We start from the raw sequence: 15,315 nt of genomic DNA on the forward strand, positions 1-15,315 counted from the left end.
CTTTCTCTTTTGTCTTGCGTTTCAGTAGTTTATTACAGCATATGTTTACGCTTCCATTGCTGCTCCACTTCTAACACATTAGGTCTCCAATTTGGGGCTCTAGTGTCATGTACACAAAATTTAAATTATGTACGCCAATTGATGAAAACACCAAAATTTTCGTTGAAAATATCCATGGTTTTCATAAGCCTCAAAGTCGCCCTCATCCCATCTAGATATATTGCTATGTTATCCATAACTTCACCTCAAGGAGCTCATCGAACTCTATGATGACCAACATGATCCCTTTGATACCTGTACATTTGTCTATCACAAGAAGTTCATAGCCTTCGCTACAAATAGAAACAAGGAGGGTGCGCACAAGCATCCCTATCTTACTAAGCCTCCTTTAACCTATCAAAGCTACTCTTCAACAAAGATGGGCATGGATTGGTTGCTTTATTTGAACTTCAAAGGATGGACTTCTAGAGCAAAAGCTATGGCCATCATTGCTAACACAACCTATAAGTTCTATCGTTGGAAGTATTAGTGGTGACTAGTATTGTGAAAGGAGTTGATAGTGAAGAAAAAAGAAAATAATAAAGACATAAAATCACTTTCTATCAAAGAAATTGAATCATTTTCCTAGTAAAGGAAAGTTTGAGCAGTCTTTTTCACCATTCAAGATTCTTTTTGGAAGTGAGTGAGATCATTGTGGAGCCACAAGCAGTTGAAGTACAAAGATAGTGTCACGTGAAGATAATCGAGGATACACAAAAGGCTATACAAGCATAAACTATGAACATTCAACAACTATAATTCTAGATATTACTTACTGTGAGAGAAATGAAGGTATAAGTAGGGTGATGTTTTATGCAACAGTAATAAAAGACAGGTGGTATGACACCATCAAACCAATACACGCACCACATGAAGCAATGATATCCTGGGAAGAGTGCCTTGAGATGGACCGGATGCTTCCAGAGCATCTTCCCTTGAATGAGCCAAGCAGCTTTCCTGGGGAAAAAACAGAAAATTCCTTGAGAGATCTGATGATAGTTTCTTGTCAAAATATACTAGAAATTGTTTGAATTCTATTTGCAGTTTAAAATCCAAACCTGTTCGCATATCAAATGTAGCCATATCACCATTACCAGTCCCAACAAAAATGGTATAGTCATCTGTATCTGTTTCGACAACCTTAATTGGGGACTCCAAAAAGTCGACAGAAAGCACTGGCCTTCTTTGAGCAGATATATCGTATAACCGTATCTGTAAAGTATGAAGAAATTATATTAAATCCTAAAACAATCAAGATCATTCCAATGTAGAAAGAGGCTCTACAGAACTTCAATATTGCATAAACTTACCTGATGGTGACCTGTTCCAATAACTATCTTACGGTGGTCTTTTCCAAGAAATGCTGATGCTGTCACAAATGGGGGTGACATCAGTCCTAGACTGTCACGACGAGGCTGCAAGCTTTTGACAAAGCCACATTAAGCGCATGGATTTGTTAACAAAAGGGACTAGAGGCATGAGGTCAGCATCAACCATGTAAGTATGACAAGTGCATACCGCTTTTGCTTCCCAGATCTTGCTGCTCCTCTCAAGGTCCCACAAATTCAGATCAGCACCATCTCTTCAAAATATTAAAAACAGAAGACTATGTAAAGGTTGCTACACATGAGAAAGTTGAGATATTTAAGAGAAGACAGTGACCTCTTACCCTCCAAAAGCTGAATATCTTTCACTTCTATCAACCTTGAAGCATAAAATATTTCCTCCTTTGCATACAGTGAAAGTTTGTTGAACCTCAGCAAAGCCATCATCATGAGAGCCATCCAGCTCTGCTTCTTCCAAACATATCCTTTGTGAAGTTGCATAACCTTCTTCCGTGCATGTCAAAAGTGATCGTTTTCTAAGTAATAAAACATATCAATGTTAGGTCCACTGCAGCAGTTTCTATACAAGTTCAAAACACTTACACATAAAGACAAAACTTGAATACAGTATAGTAATATGTCCTCCCTCCTGCTTATTCTGATGGGATTCATGATCTTACGATACTTTTATTGTCTATGAGCTTACATACCATGGTATGAACGTTCTTGTGTACAACATGCATCATATGCAGATTAGATTGCTGGCAAAGGTTCAGCATAGTAAAGTAGAAGTTAGAACACCATGCACGACAACTGGTAGTTGCAATTTTTCAGTATCACAGGTTGCTTTTTGCAGCCTCCCAATCCGCACACACTATCCTTGCTAAGTGAAATCTTATGAGAAAAACTTCCAGTCATGTAATATATCTTCCAAGCATGTAGGCATCATATCCCTACAATTACACCTTAAGCAGTTTAACAACCTAAAGTTATCAGCTATTCCCAGCAAAGTGGTGTCACATTATGGCATAGGTGCCATCATCAACCCAAGCACGTTATCCACGACAGAAATCTGACAATCTGACTGACAAGGAAGAGGAGAGAGAGTGGAGACCAGAAACTGTGAACAGAAGATGAAGAGGATGACCACAACCAGAAAGAAGAAAGATTTTGATGGCATGATGATTCACACAAATAAGATGAGTCTATAAATAGCCTCAGTGCCTTGATCTGGCCAACCAGCATTTACTACTGGTTGGAATGCTGAAAAACAGCCCACTGCCAACAAAAAGTGCCACCTGCCATAAATGCTCCAGGCCTGATTGCCATAATATCCACCCTGCTCAGAAATGTGCAACCCAGCCAGTGAAGGGGGTGTACACCTGCTGAGAAAATGCCATGTGGCATAATGACAGCAGGATGGTAAGTGGGCAGGTCTGGACAGTCAATGGGCAGATCTAAAAGTACCAATGTCTCAATCTATTGTGCCTAGGGTGAATATGTTAGCAAATTAGTCAGTTCACATGTGAGTCTTGTCAGAAGTGGTGCAGCCATGGAAGCATAGACAAGTGCTGAAATAAAATGCTGAACACAAGACAAAAGAGAAAGGAAACAAAAGAACAAAAGAACAAAAGAACACTGCAAAGGAAGAGAACTCAGAGATGTACTCGGGAAATGGAATCCATATACCAAACACAAGAACGATGCATACAACAGTTAGTCACTAGCAATGTGGGCACCCGCATTGGCTCCTCTCTCCAATAGGAAGACCACCTGAAGAATGATGATAACTGCATGAGAGGAGGAGGAGCCGCTGAATAAATAGGCCCAAAATATGCCAAATATGGCAATTGGCCGGCTAGTAATAAATCCCTAAAGAATCAATAAAATGATCACTATAAAATGCCTAAATTACCCAGTAATATCAAGCATAGCCCAGACACACACATGAGCTGACTAGACTGCTAACACCCTCTCTCAGATCATGGGTGATCTAATACAATACAATGATACAAGGATAATCATATACAACAAAGAACCACCAAAGTAGAACCATGGTTACCCAAGTAGTGGGTGATCAAGCCACCACCAAGGTGCCTCGAAGAGAACCTGAGGTCAATATCGATCGTACCAACTCTTGAAAAATAGAGAAGAGTCATAATAGATCTATGTGTCTATCAACAATGTCTCGCACTAGCATACAAGACTATCCTGTCAAAAATGCCTTTGAACATATGTGACCATGGATTGCTCGCTTTGGCCAAGACCGCCAAAGTATCCCCTCATGTGAGCTCAAGACTAGGAGCCAATCCCGCTCTTTGTCAAAGAAATGACTCATCATGAACTTGGATGTCAATCCCAACTCCAAGATTTGAATCTACCAAACTTCAGTGGATGAGTCCAGCAGACAAAAAGTTAAAACTCAGACCTGGAATAGTGTAAAACAGCAATAGGAACAATGATCCTACAATCTGATACCATGTCAGAAGTGGATGCAATGATGGAAGTGTATGGAAAACTGTTGTAATAGACTGATGTTCACAAGAGACAAAGAAAAGAGAAAGAGAAGCACTGCAAAAGAAAAGAACACTGCACAAGGACCTCAAAAGCAAAGAGAAACTCAAGAAATGGAATCCATATACCAAGATATGAGACAGTACACAGAACCAATGTGAGTCACCGGCTGTGAAGGCACTGGCATCTGCTCCTTTCCCTCCACCAGAACCAATCAGGTGATGAATGATAATAATGTTGAGGAGAAGAGCAAGTGCCAATGCCTTCACAATCGGTGACTCATACTAGGTCTATATTGTCTCATATCTTGGTATATGGCTTCTAAGTTGCTTGTGCAGTGTTCTTTTCTTTTGCAATGTTTCTCTCTCTCTTTTCTTTGTCTCTTGTGTACAGCAGTTTTCCGCACGCTTCCATCACTGCATCCACTTCTGACATGGTATCAGATTGCAGGATCATTGTTCCTGTTACCGTTTTACACTGTTTCAGGTCTGAGTTCTGACTTTCCGTCTACTGATTGGACCTGTTCTGACTGCTGCAACTGATTTACAGCTTAGGCAACCATCTTCTGATCATTTTCAGCCTGTTTTCTCAACGTTTTGTACACTGCCATTTTCATTTTCATCTTTTAAAGCTTGGTTCAGGGCTGGGGACCTGTTACTGCCCCTTCCAAATCTGCGTTTTGGTGTCTACTGCCGGCATTTTACTGATCAGCACCTGCGTTTCAGCTGTTTGCTCTTGTGCAGGGCTGGGTGACAGTATTTTCAGGCTAGTTCTGGTTATTTTTGGTCTGTCTTCTCATTTGTGGTACATTGCTCAGCTTTAGAGAGGGTTCATGTGCATCCGGTTGTCATGTTCTCTTCTACACTCTGGCTTATCTATGTGCTTTCTTTACTCCTTGGAACTCATGCCAACCTTGTGAGTTTGTATTTATCTATGTGCTTTCTTTACTCCTTGGAACTCATGCCAACCTTGTGAGTTTTAAAGCTTGGTTCAGGGCTGGGGACCTGTTACTGCCCCTTCCAAATCTGCGTTTTGGTGTCTACTGCCGGCATTCTACTGATCAGCACCTGCGTTTCAGCCGTCTGCTCTTGTGCAGGGCTGGGTGACAGTATTTTCAGGCTAGTTCTGGTTATTTTTGGTCTGTCTTCTCATTTGTGGTACATTGCTCAGCTTTAGAGAGGGTTCATGTGCATCCGGTTGTCATGTTCTCTTCTACACTCTGGCTTATCTATGTGCTTTCTTTACTCCTTGGAACTCATGCCAACCTTGTGAGTTTGTATTTTTGGCATATTTTTCTCTTTGCAACTCCCTTCCCTTTCTTCATCTTCTTTGTATCTCCCTCATCATGCCTCCTCCGGCACTTCCTCTTGATGGTCAGCATGCAACTATTCTTTACTCATCTACAAGTGTTATGTTGGAGACTTGCTATATTCAGCTTCAGGTTTCTGTGAGGATGCTATCTCTTGGTACTTCAGAGGTTCGAGTTTCCGAGAGGAGTGCCATACATCAGAAACAAAAGTCTCAATGCTATTATTATGGCAAGAAGGGGATATCTCTGGAAGGACTACAAGACATTAGCAGCTTTACAACAGGAGCAAGTGCAGATGGTGATGACGGGTGACGCCTCTCGCGGCGCGTCTTCCTTTTCTCCAAAGTCCCAATTTAGGCTCCATCCATGTGGCCCTGACGATGGCTACGGGGGCAGCCCTTCCAAGCTGCTGGTACAGGTGATGGGGTCATCCCTCACAACTCTCCAATGCCAAAGAGGGAATGTGAGAGGGTGGTGAGATGGGGTAGGTGAACCTCATCTATACAGGTGCACAGGTTCCAAAGAGGGGTTTCCCCGACGCATCAACTAAAGTCTGGCAGGTTCAAATCCTGGAGCTGGGATTGCCATCCAGGTTCATGATGAGCTAGTTATTTGACTAAGAGCGGGATTGGCTCCTAGTCTGAGCTCACATGAGAGGACAGTTTGGCGGTCTGGCCAAAGGCGAGGAATCCATGGTTACATATGTTCAAAGGCATTTTTGACAGGTGGTTCTTGTATGCTACTACGAGACATTGTTGATAGATATTGAGAGCTGCTATGATTCTTCTCTATTTTCAAGTGCTCGTACAATCAACATCGACATCAGGTTCTCTTCGAGGCACCTTGGTGGTAGCTTACGCACCCACTACTTGGGTATCCATGGTTCTACTCTGGTGGTCCTTGTTGTATGTACTATGATGGGACATTATCACTGTATATTGTATTGTATCAAATCATCCATGATCTAAGAGAGGATGTTAGCAAATATGTCACTTCATGGCTGAGTCTCCACATCAATGGGCTAGGGCACCTAGATACTATCCTGATTATTTAGGCATTTTTCTTGGCATTTTATGATGGTCATTCTAGCATTTACTACTAGGTGACCTAACATGATTTATGGCATTATTTTTGTCTACTTATTTAGGCTTCTCCTCCAGATTATCATCATTCATCACCTAGCTAGTTTTGGTGGAGGGAGAGGTGGTGGAGCAATGGAAGCATAGACAAGTTCTGAAATAAACTACTAAACACAAGAAAGAAGGGAAAGGAAACAAAAGAACAAAAGAACACTGCAAAGGAAGAGAACTCAAAGATATGCTCAGGAAATGGAATCCATATACCAAACACGAGAATGATGCATACAATAGTGAGTCACTAGCTGTGTGAGCACCAGCACAGGCTCCTCTCTCCAACAAGAAGACCAACTGAAGAATGATGATGAGTAAATGAGAGGAGGAGCCACTAAATAAATAGGTTCAAAATATGCCAAATATGACAGCTGGTCGGCTAGCAATTAATGCTAGTCAGCCTGCAATAATGCATAAATAATCACTAAAATGACCACTATAAAATGCTTAAAATACCCAGTAATGTCAAGTATAGCCCAAACTCACACATGAGCTGTCTAGACTGATAACATCCTCTCTCAAATATGGGTGATCTGATACAATACAATGATACAATGATAAGCATATACAACAAAGAACCACCAAAATAGAACCATGGTTATCTAAGTAGTGGGTGATCGAGCCACCACCAAGGTGCCTCGGAGAGAACCTAAGGTCAATGTCGAGCGTACCAGCTCCTCAAAATAGAGAAGAGTCATAAGAGATCTCAGTGTCTGTCAACGATGTCTCGCAATAGCATACAAGACCATCCTGTCCAAAATGCATCCAAACATATGTGACCATGGATTCCCCGCCTTTGGCCAAGACTACCAAAGTGTCCCCTCATGTGAGCTTGGACTAGGAGCCAATTCCGCTCGCTATCAAATAAACAACCCATCATGAACCTAAATGTCAATCCCAACTCACACAATTTGAATTGCCAAACTTTGGTCGATGCGTCAAAAATGTCCCTCTGGAACCTATGTACTTGTATACTTGTATAAATGAGGCGTGATTGCCTCCTCTCACCACCCTCTTGCATCAGAGAGTTGTGAGGAATGACCGCATCACCTGGACTAGAAAGCAACACAGGAAGGAGCAATCAAGCCCTTCCCACAGTCTGAACAAGTGGATTCGTTCCGCGTTGTGGACTTCTCCTTGGCCGAAGAATCAAAGTCGAAGTCTAAGGAAGAGGATAACCCGTGAGAGGAGTTTGCATCCCGCTTCTTCTTCTTCTCCTTCTTATTCCCTGAGGTTGCTAACTCCTTGCAGTCCTTCTGCAAGTGACCATTTTTACCACAATAATAACATTGGGCCTTCGACTTCTTCCTGTCACCCCTCTCTGAAGTCGTAAAGGCCTCGTTGGAACCGCCATAAATGAGATGAGAGTCTCCCCTGTAAACGCACAGATATCTCATGCTAAAGCAGCATCGAGAACATGTGTAAAGCTCACAGGTGTAAAGGATGTCTGCGCCCTCAAAGCATTAGCCACTCCATCAAACTCTAGGGGGAGCTTGTAGAGTACCGTGCCCACTAGATGTGCCTCCAGAAGGGCAGACTGCATGTGTCCAAGCTAGTCATGTAGAGTAACACGGAGCAAAAATGACTACATGGTATTCTTGGACTCGAACTTCATCTATTGAAGCTGTCCATAAAGGGTCACAACACACATGGGGGAAGGTGCCTCGTACAACATCCTAGACAGCATGTTAGCAAATTAGTCAATTCACATGTGAGTCCACGTGTGTACTAGTGGGCTGAGCACAATATTTTCCTGTCATGATTTGGCATGTGTTTTAGGCACCAAATTTATTGGCATTTATTGATGACCAACTAACCTGGTTATTTTGTTATTTTCTAGGCTGGCCGACTTGTTCATGGTTATAGCCTATGTATAGATTGGGGCTTTCTCCTCAGTTGTCTTAATGCATACACCTACAACAAGTCCTATTGGAGAGAGAAAGCTAGTGCCAGTGCCTACAAAACCACCAACTCACTGTTGTATCTAATTGTCTCATGTCTTGGTATATGGATTCCATTTCCGGAGCATTCTTCTGAGTTTTCTTTTGCAAAGTTCTCTTTCCTTTTCAATCTCTTTCTTCCTTCTTGTGTTGTGCAATCTATTGTAGCAGTTCTCTTTTGCAATGTTCTTGTGTTTTCTTGGCTTTTGTCTTGTGTTCAGCAATCTATTTCAACAATCTTTCAACTTCTGACATGGTATCAGATTTCAAGATCTACACTTCTGCTGCTATTTTCTGCTGATTACAAGTCTTCCCTCACTCTTATCTGCTGATTGCTGGTCTCCTGTCTTTTGTTGACTGGGTGACTTGCTGCTGCTCCAAATTGGCTTGTTTTCAGCCATTTACTACCTACGTTTTGTCTCCAACAATCTGTGTTTGCATTTCCTACATTATGTTATTGTGGTACTGCTGCATTTAATGCCTGTTTTGTCTACATTTTGACTCCTACAAGCTCGGCAACTATATTTTCAAATTCTATTGGCTGTAATTTTCAACTTTTGGCTGTATTTGATCAAATTTTGTCCTTTTGCAACAGTTATTTTGTCATCAGCTTGTCTTACTGTCATGAGGATATGTATTTTTGAAACCTCACTTAAGGACATGTATTTTTGAAACCTCACTTAACATGTGGATTAATTTTTAATCACATGGTTAAGTAAATGTTGCATATGTGAGGTGTTACTGGGGTTAGAGTAAATTTACGAGCCCAAGACCCAAGGAAATCACGGGATGTCAAAGGCAAAAGTTGCTATAAGTTATGCCACACGTATACTTGGTGGTATCTGGTGCTAGTTGTCGGCCTAGGTCACTCATTTGGTCATAAGAAAAGTGGTGTTTAATGGTACCTAACACCAATCTGATGGTCAAAGATGGCGCACAGACACTCGGGAATGGAAGTTGCCTAGCCAATTTAATTATTGACCAAATCAAATTATTTTTTCAAGGCACCGAAATAATTATTAGATTAATTTTCAATAATTAAAGACTGAAATTTAATATATAATTATGAATAATGCTTAAAAAACCATTAAGGAAGGCTACCACTTGTCAAAAATGCCCATGCAAGACTGAAAAACGTCTTTAGAAGCTGGAGAGAGGCATTTTTAGTGTATTTAACCTGTAAGAGAGAGGGAGAAGATGTTGTTGGTCTGATTTGCAGCCATTGAAGAACCTTCTGAGGCAGCCATGGGCAAGAGAAGACCAATCAACAACAGGTGACAGCATCTGCAGGTTGTTGAGACAAGGCAATAGTAGTAAATGATTGATTTTCTTCACTTCTTTGCATCTACAAGCTATTCAGACAGGGCAGCAACAATAAATGACAGATTTTCTTCAATTTTTCGCGAAGAAATTTTGAATTTTCTCTCTCCTCATTCTCTCTCATCTCCTAGCCTTTCTATGGCCTTGCTCTAAAGATTGCAGCATTGAGATCACCAAAGGCTGAGAAATTTTAGATTTATCTATTGTAAACCCTAATCTACAGCAGAAATTAGGGTTTTGCAGCAGCCTCAAGAAGCGTGCTAAAAATTGGAAGCTCCAAGACTTGGATTCAACAGGGCTAAAGCTGTTTTTAGCCTATTCAAGTGGAGAGACCAGCAAATCATTGAATTTGGGGCATTTTCCATCTCTATCAAAGCGAGTGAAGACCAATTGATTGCCCGAATTAAAGGGCAAATCAAATTCAAGACTTGCTGGTCATTTTTAACAGCAAGGGGAGTTGGAATACCGAAAGAGATTAGAAGAATCCCATTGTACATAAACTTATTCTTCAATTAAGTTAAATAAATACCGAAAGGGGCACCAGTTTTGGGACCAATAGGGTGTCCAATGTCCAAGATTATATGGTAAAGCGTACTTTTCAGTTTTGTGAATTTGTTAATTGCTGTAAATAGTGCTTAATCATGTTATTTACCACCCCATCCGAGGAGGAAGGCTGATTACACTTACACTATATGTAAACTCCCATCGATACAGTCTATGTTGTGCTTTGGTTGTACTCTCTCTCTCTCCTCCTCTTCTTTCCTTTATTTTATCTTTTTATCCTCTCCAGATGGCTCCTCCTTGTTGTTCTACTGATGACAAACTACACGGCCCTAATTACTTTACATGGAGTGCTGTTATGAAAAGCATGGTTTTAGCAAAAGCAATTATGGTACATTGTTTCTAGAGCTTTTGAGCATCGTGAGCATCCCACTCCTCTTCCAACTAATTTCGACAAGGACAACTATGAAAAAGCTATGCTTACATGGGATGACGATAATGCCCATTGTCAAGATAATCTACGCGTATGCCGAGAAGACACCAAGTCTCTGGCTATGGGAGTGAATAAGAGTAGTAATGGATGGATAGATGTATATGATATTAAGCAAGGAGTAACGGTAGTAAGAGATTAATAGAGATTACATAGAATATTACATGTTTATGAATAAGAGATGCTGGTAATATTATCTATGGCAGCCATTTCAAGGTCAAAAGCAATCATTGTGTACTGAAATACTTCCTTTCACAACCAAATTTGTCTCCCAAGCAACGAAGATAGTTAGCTACTCTTCAAGGATATGACTTTGAGATATCTTATATGGCTGGAAAGACAATGTGGTGGCAGATGCCTTATCAAGAATGTGGGCGTGTTCTATCTCTACCATTTCAATCATGCATAAGGATTGGATAGAGACCAACGACAGATGAAACAACACACATGCAAGAGATCAAAGGCTCAAAGCATCCTTGATTGAGAAAACCTATTTACAATGAGTCTCCCCTTCACCGTATCCTGTTTCACCCTGTTATACCCAAAAACTCGCACCAAACACTAGCTTCTACTTTGTTGCTCTGACAACAAATTTCATGGTTCCCTTAGCTCCAATAGAAAGGTACACCCCAAGATATCTATTCAGAATTCTCTCGAATCACTCCTTCTCCCTTCTCACCATCCGGAGTGTTATTTGTTGCCAAAAAACTGCGTGCGCGACACGAACTCGGGAGCCCTTCTTTCTTCATGAGATCTCCCAAAACTGGCTAAAAAGCAACTTGCTTTATGCATAACACCCTATTCTAGAAGTTTTCTACACCTTTTTAGGATATTTACAAGAAATAATGTCCAAAATATCAAAAATAGGCTAAAATTTTCCAAAAATCTCATCATTTTGAACCACCCTTACTATGGATACTAACACTAATGACTAATGGGACATTGACTTTTCTAGATTAATAAGAAAGCCGGATGATCATGCACTCGAGGGTTTTTCACACTATGTCGACGTAGCGGCACGACACCGTGCATATTCTACTCTCCTTCACTGTAGCTCTAAAGAAGTTCTTCCGACAATCACCTCTTGTAGGACCTCTTTTGCAATATGGGTGAAGCTTCAGATGTACGAGACTCCTTTGACTATGCATGTAGTTACCCTTTATGGTCTACTCCACAAATAAAGTTTGAGCCAAAGGATAATTTCAATCATTCTTACTTCGTGTTACATAGGTACAAAACCAAATCCACCCTTCTAGAGACTCATCTTGTAGGGACCACCCTCCAGAGTTTGATGGAGTGACCAATGCTTTGCACGCCCACTCATCATCGACACCAATGAGACATGCAAAAGTCCTCAATGCTACTTGAGCATGAGGCGTCTCTGTGGTTACAAGGGAGGCTTCCATCTCAATATGGTGACTCTGATGAGGCATTTGTAGCTTCAGAGAGGGGTGACAAAAAGCTGAAGTAGAAGACCAAGTGTTTATCACTGTGGTAAGAAGGGACATTTGTGCAAGGATTGCAAACAATTAGCAGCTTGAGGAAAAAGGAGAAGAAGCAACAACAAGATACAAACTCCACCGAGTCATCTGCCTCCTCTAACTCTATCTCGGTTCCTTGGGCCAAGGATTGTTTTCTTGAGATCATGGGAAGGGCTTGGCCACCCCTACTTCTTCTGCTTTCTAATGCAGGGAATGCAGTCATCCCTCACAACTCTCCAATGCAAGGGAGAAAGTGTGAGAGGGTAGTGAGGTGGGGCCGGCTAGCCTCATCTATCCAACTATACAGGTCCACAAGTTCCAGAGAGCTCATGTGTGAGTATGGAAGGTATCAAGCATTACTAGACATTTTAGGTGTTTTTTAGTGTTCATCATGGTGCTTATTTTGGCATTTAATGCTCGCCAACCTAATGCCATTTTTGGAATTCTTTTGTCCTATATATTCAAGCTCCCTCCTCCACACACAATCATTCATCACTTGCAAATCTAGTGCATGCCCTATGGAGAGAAGGAGCCGGTGCCAATACCCATGCAGCCAATGACTCGCGATTGTATGTGACTGTTTCATGTTTGGTATATGGATTCCATTTCTCGAACACATCTCTAAGTTCTCTTTTGCAATATTATTGTGTTTTCTCTTCTCTCTCTCTTTTGTCTTGTGTTTGGCAATCTATTTCAGCATTCTTTCAAGCTTCCATTGTTGCATCCACTTTTGACAGCTATAACCCTCTACAGTCAACTCTAGCACATGAAGTTCTAGTCAAAAGATACTATTCAATCTTTTCTACTTCCTGTTACACAAGTGTAGAATCAGCTTCGACACATGCAATCTGTCCTTCCAAAGGCTCATCTCATGGGGACTGTGCTCTATAAACTTCCTCTGGAGTTTAATGGAGTAGCCAATGCTCTACATACCCGAACATCGTCGACACAGATGAGCTTTGCACATATGTCCTCTATACTACTTGAGCATGAGGCACCTTTGAGGTTACAAGGGAGGTTTCCATCTTAGTATGATGGCCATGCGGCAGCCTTTGCAACTTCAAAGATGGGTGACCAAAAGGAGAAGATAAAGGCCCAATGTTATCACTATGGAAAGAAGAGTCACCTATGTAAGGATTGCAAGAAGTTAGCGGCATCATGGAAGAAGGAGAAAAAGAAGAAGCAAGAAGATATGGACATATCCAATGACTCGTCATCCTCCTAACTTTTAATCCTTCGGCCAAAGCCAAGGCCAAGGCACGAAAGCACTCATCTGTTGCTGAGAAAGAGAAGGGCAAGACTATCCCTCCCTCTACTACTTTCTAGTACTGGTGATGCAATCATCCCTCATGACTCTCCAATGCTAGAGAAGGAATGCAAGAGGCCGGCGAGGTGGGGCAATTGAGCCTCATCTATAGAGTTATTAAGGTGCAAAGGACCCAAAGAGAGGCTTCCCTTCCACATCATCTGAAGTTTGGTAAGCTTTGGAATCCTAGAGCTAAGATTAACATCCAAGATCATGATTGATTGTTTCTTAGCAAAGAGCAAGATTGATTCCATGTTATCCTCTACACCACATGTCTACCCCTACCACAATGCTGCCTATGAGCCAATTGCTTGCTCAATAATGCCATCCTCTACATCATCATCTTCTATAACACCACCACCTTGTCGAACAACTTTCAACTGCACACATCATTCCATTGAGAGCCCTTTGCACAAAATGACATCCTCCATTGGCATATCGAACTTCTCAAGCATTGGCTTCTTGATCTCCAAGTCCAAAATCCAGCTATAAATGGAAGGTAATATCCACCAAAGTGTTAGAGATCATCCCTTGGACACAGGCATTTTCCTCTTTCAGGTAGTGTGTGGAGCAGTTCAGGGTCAATTTGACCGCCACATCAGCAGCAGTGTGTGCCACATCATCATTTCTGCCAGGTCAGCAGTCACACGTGTGGTGGCAGATGCTGTCACAAATGCCATGTGGCAGCATCTGCCACATGGCAGAGGACTGTGCAATCAAACAGTTTTTGGCATTTTTTATGCAGTCCTCTCATTCATTCACAAACACTCTCAGCAGTTCGTGGAGATCAGATCATGATCAGGCCTGGCTGTCCTCGAGGTGTGCGCATGTGGTGACATCATCGAGGAGGAGATACGCAAACATACGCACTGCTCCCATGTACAGATCTGCATTCCTTTGTATTCAGCATACTTCCTACAGCAGACCTTGTTCTACTGTCTCTTTCTCTCTCTCTCTTCTCTCTATGTTCACTCTCTCTCTCTGTCTTGGTCCCACGCTTCCACATCACTGCACTCTGACATGGTATCAAAGCGGTGAAGACGGATTGATTGAGCGACGAACCTACCTGAAGAGGAGATTTCAGCGCGACACAAGGCTGTGTTTCTAGCATTCTAGGGCGAGCGGGAGGGCTGCGCATCGGAACAAGGCTGAAGCGAGCGTGGGCGCATGGGAAAGGAGTCTAGATGGTGAATTTGCTGCTGTTTGTTGCTGTTTGAAGAGAAGGAAGGCTGCGTTTTCGGCCTTCAATTGCAGATTTTACCTTTTCATTGCCTCTAGCCGCTAAAGAAGGTTCGGGAAGCGGAGGAAAGAGCCCTAGCAAGCTGCGTCTTCACAATCAGAGGGGGCTACTTTTACGTTTATGCAAGCATTGCAGATGAAAATGTCTGCAGAGACCACCTTGGAGTTCCAGGCGATCATGGACCGGCTCCTCCATCAGATCAAAAGCTCGATGGTGAAAATTACCGCATCTGGTGCGTGATGATGTTGGCCATCCTGGAGTCTTACAATTTGGCGAAGCTCATGACAAAGGAGATCGAACAGCCCTTGGTGACACATGAGTCTAAACTCTCTTCAAATGCTCATGTGGAGTTGACCAAGGCCCAATCTCACTGGGACAAACTAAATGCCAAGTTTCGTTCTTTTTTTTTTCTATCTTGTACTACAGCCGTGATAGCTCACATCGAGCACTTGACGATGGCTCGAGAGATATGGCTGGAGCTCGACCAAATGTACAACCAGATGACCCTAATGAAAAGGGTTTCTTTGGAGGAGCAGATGCGGACCCTATCCATGAACAAGTCTTCTTCGCTGCGGGAGCACATCAACAAGCTGAGACAGATCAAATGCAGATTCATAATGTGGGGAAGCTGATTTTCTTCAAAGACATGGCGATCACTTTATTCCGCTCTTATTGCTTCAGAGTAGGAGTCGACTCTTCCCTGGGCAGAGTTAGTTCCTA

The 15,315-nt window shown here is 42.1% G+C and overlaps 1 protein-coding gene across 1 annotated transcript in view; it reads right to left on the minus strand.

The window, feature by feature from the left end:
- The window catches only part of LOC148014781 (Transducin/WD40 repeat-like superfamily protein), a 71,405-nt gene that overhangs the window by 40,003 nt on the left and 16,087 nt on the right, over window positions 1-15,315 (minus strand). Inside the window, exons 5-9 of the mRNA XM_087665441.1 lie at window positions 1,709-1,900; window positions 1,558-1,621; window positions 1,350-1,454; window positions 1,098-1,251; window positions 907-996 (exon numbers count right to left, since the gene is read on the minus strand). Of these exons, the coding sequence (XP_087521567.1) occupies window positions 907-996; window positions 1,098-1,251; window positions 1,350-1,454; window positions 1,558-1,621; window positions 1,709-1,900 (605 nt within the window). The remainder of the gene's footprint in view (window positions 1-906; window positions 997-1,097; window positions 1,252-1,349; window positions 1,455-1,557; window positions 1,622-1,708; window positions 1,901-15,315) is intronic.

The sequence above is a fragment of the Lygodium microphyllum genome, chromosome 24, assembly GCF_053477565.2.
Source record: "Lygodium microphyllum isolate KBCC chromosome 24, Lygodium_microphyllum_v1.1.10, whole genome shotgun sequence".
Classification (NCBI taxonomy): domain Eukaryota; kingdom Viridiplantae; phylum Streptophyta; class Polypodiopsida; order Schizaeales; family Lygodiaceae; genus Lygodium; species Lygodium microphyllum.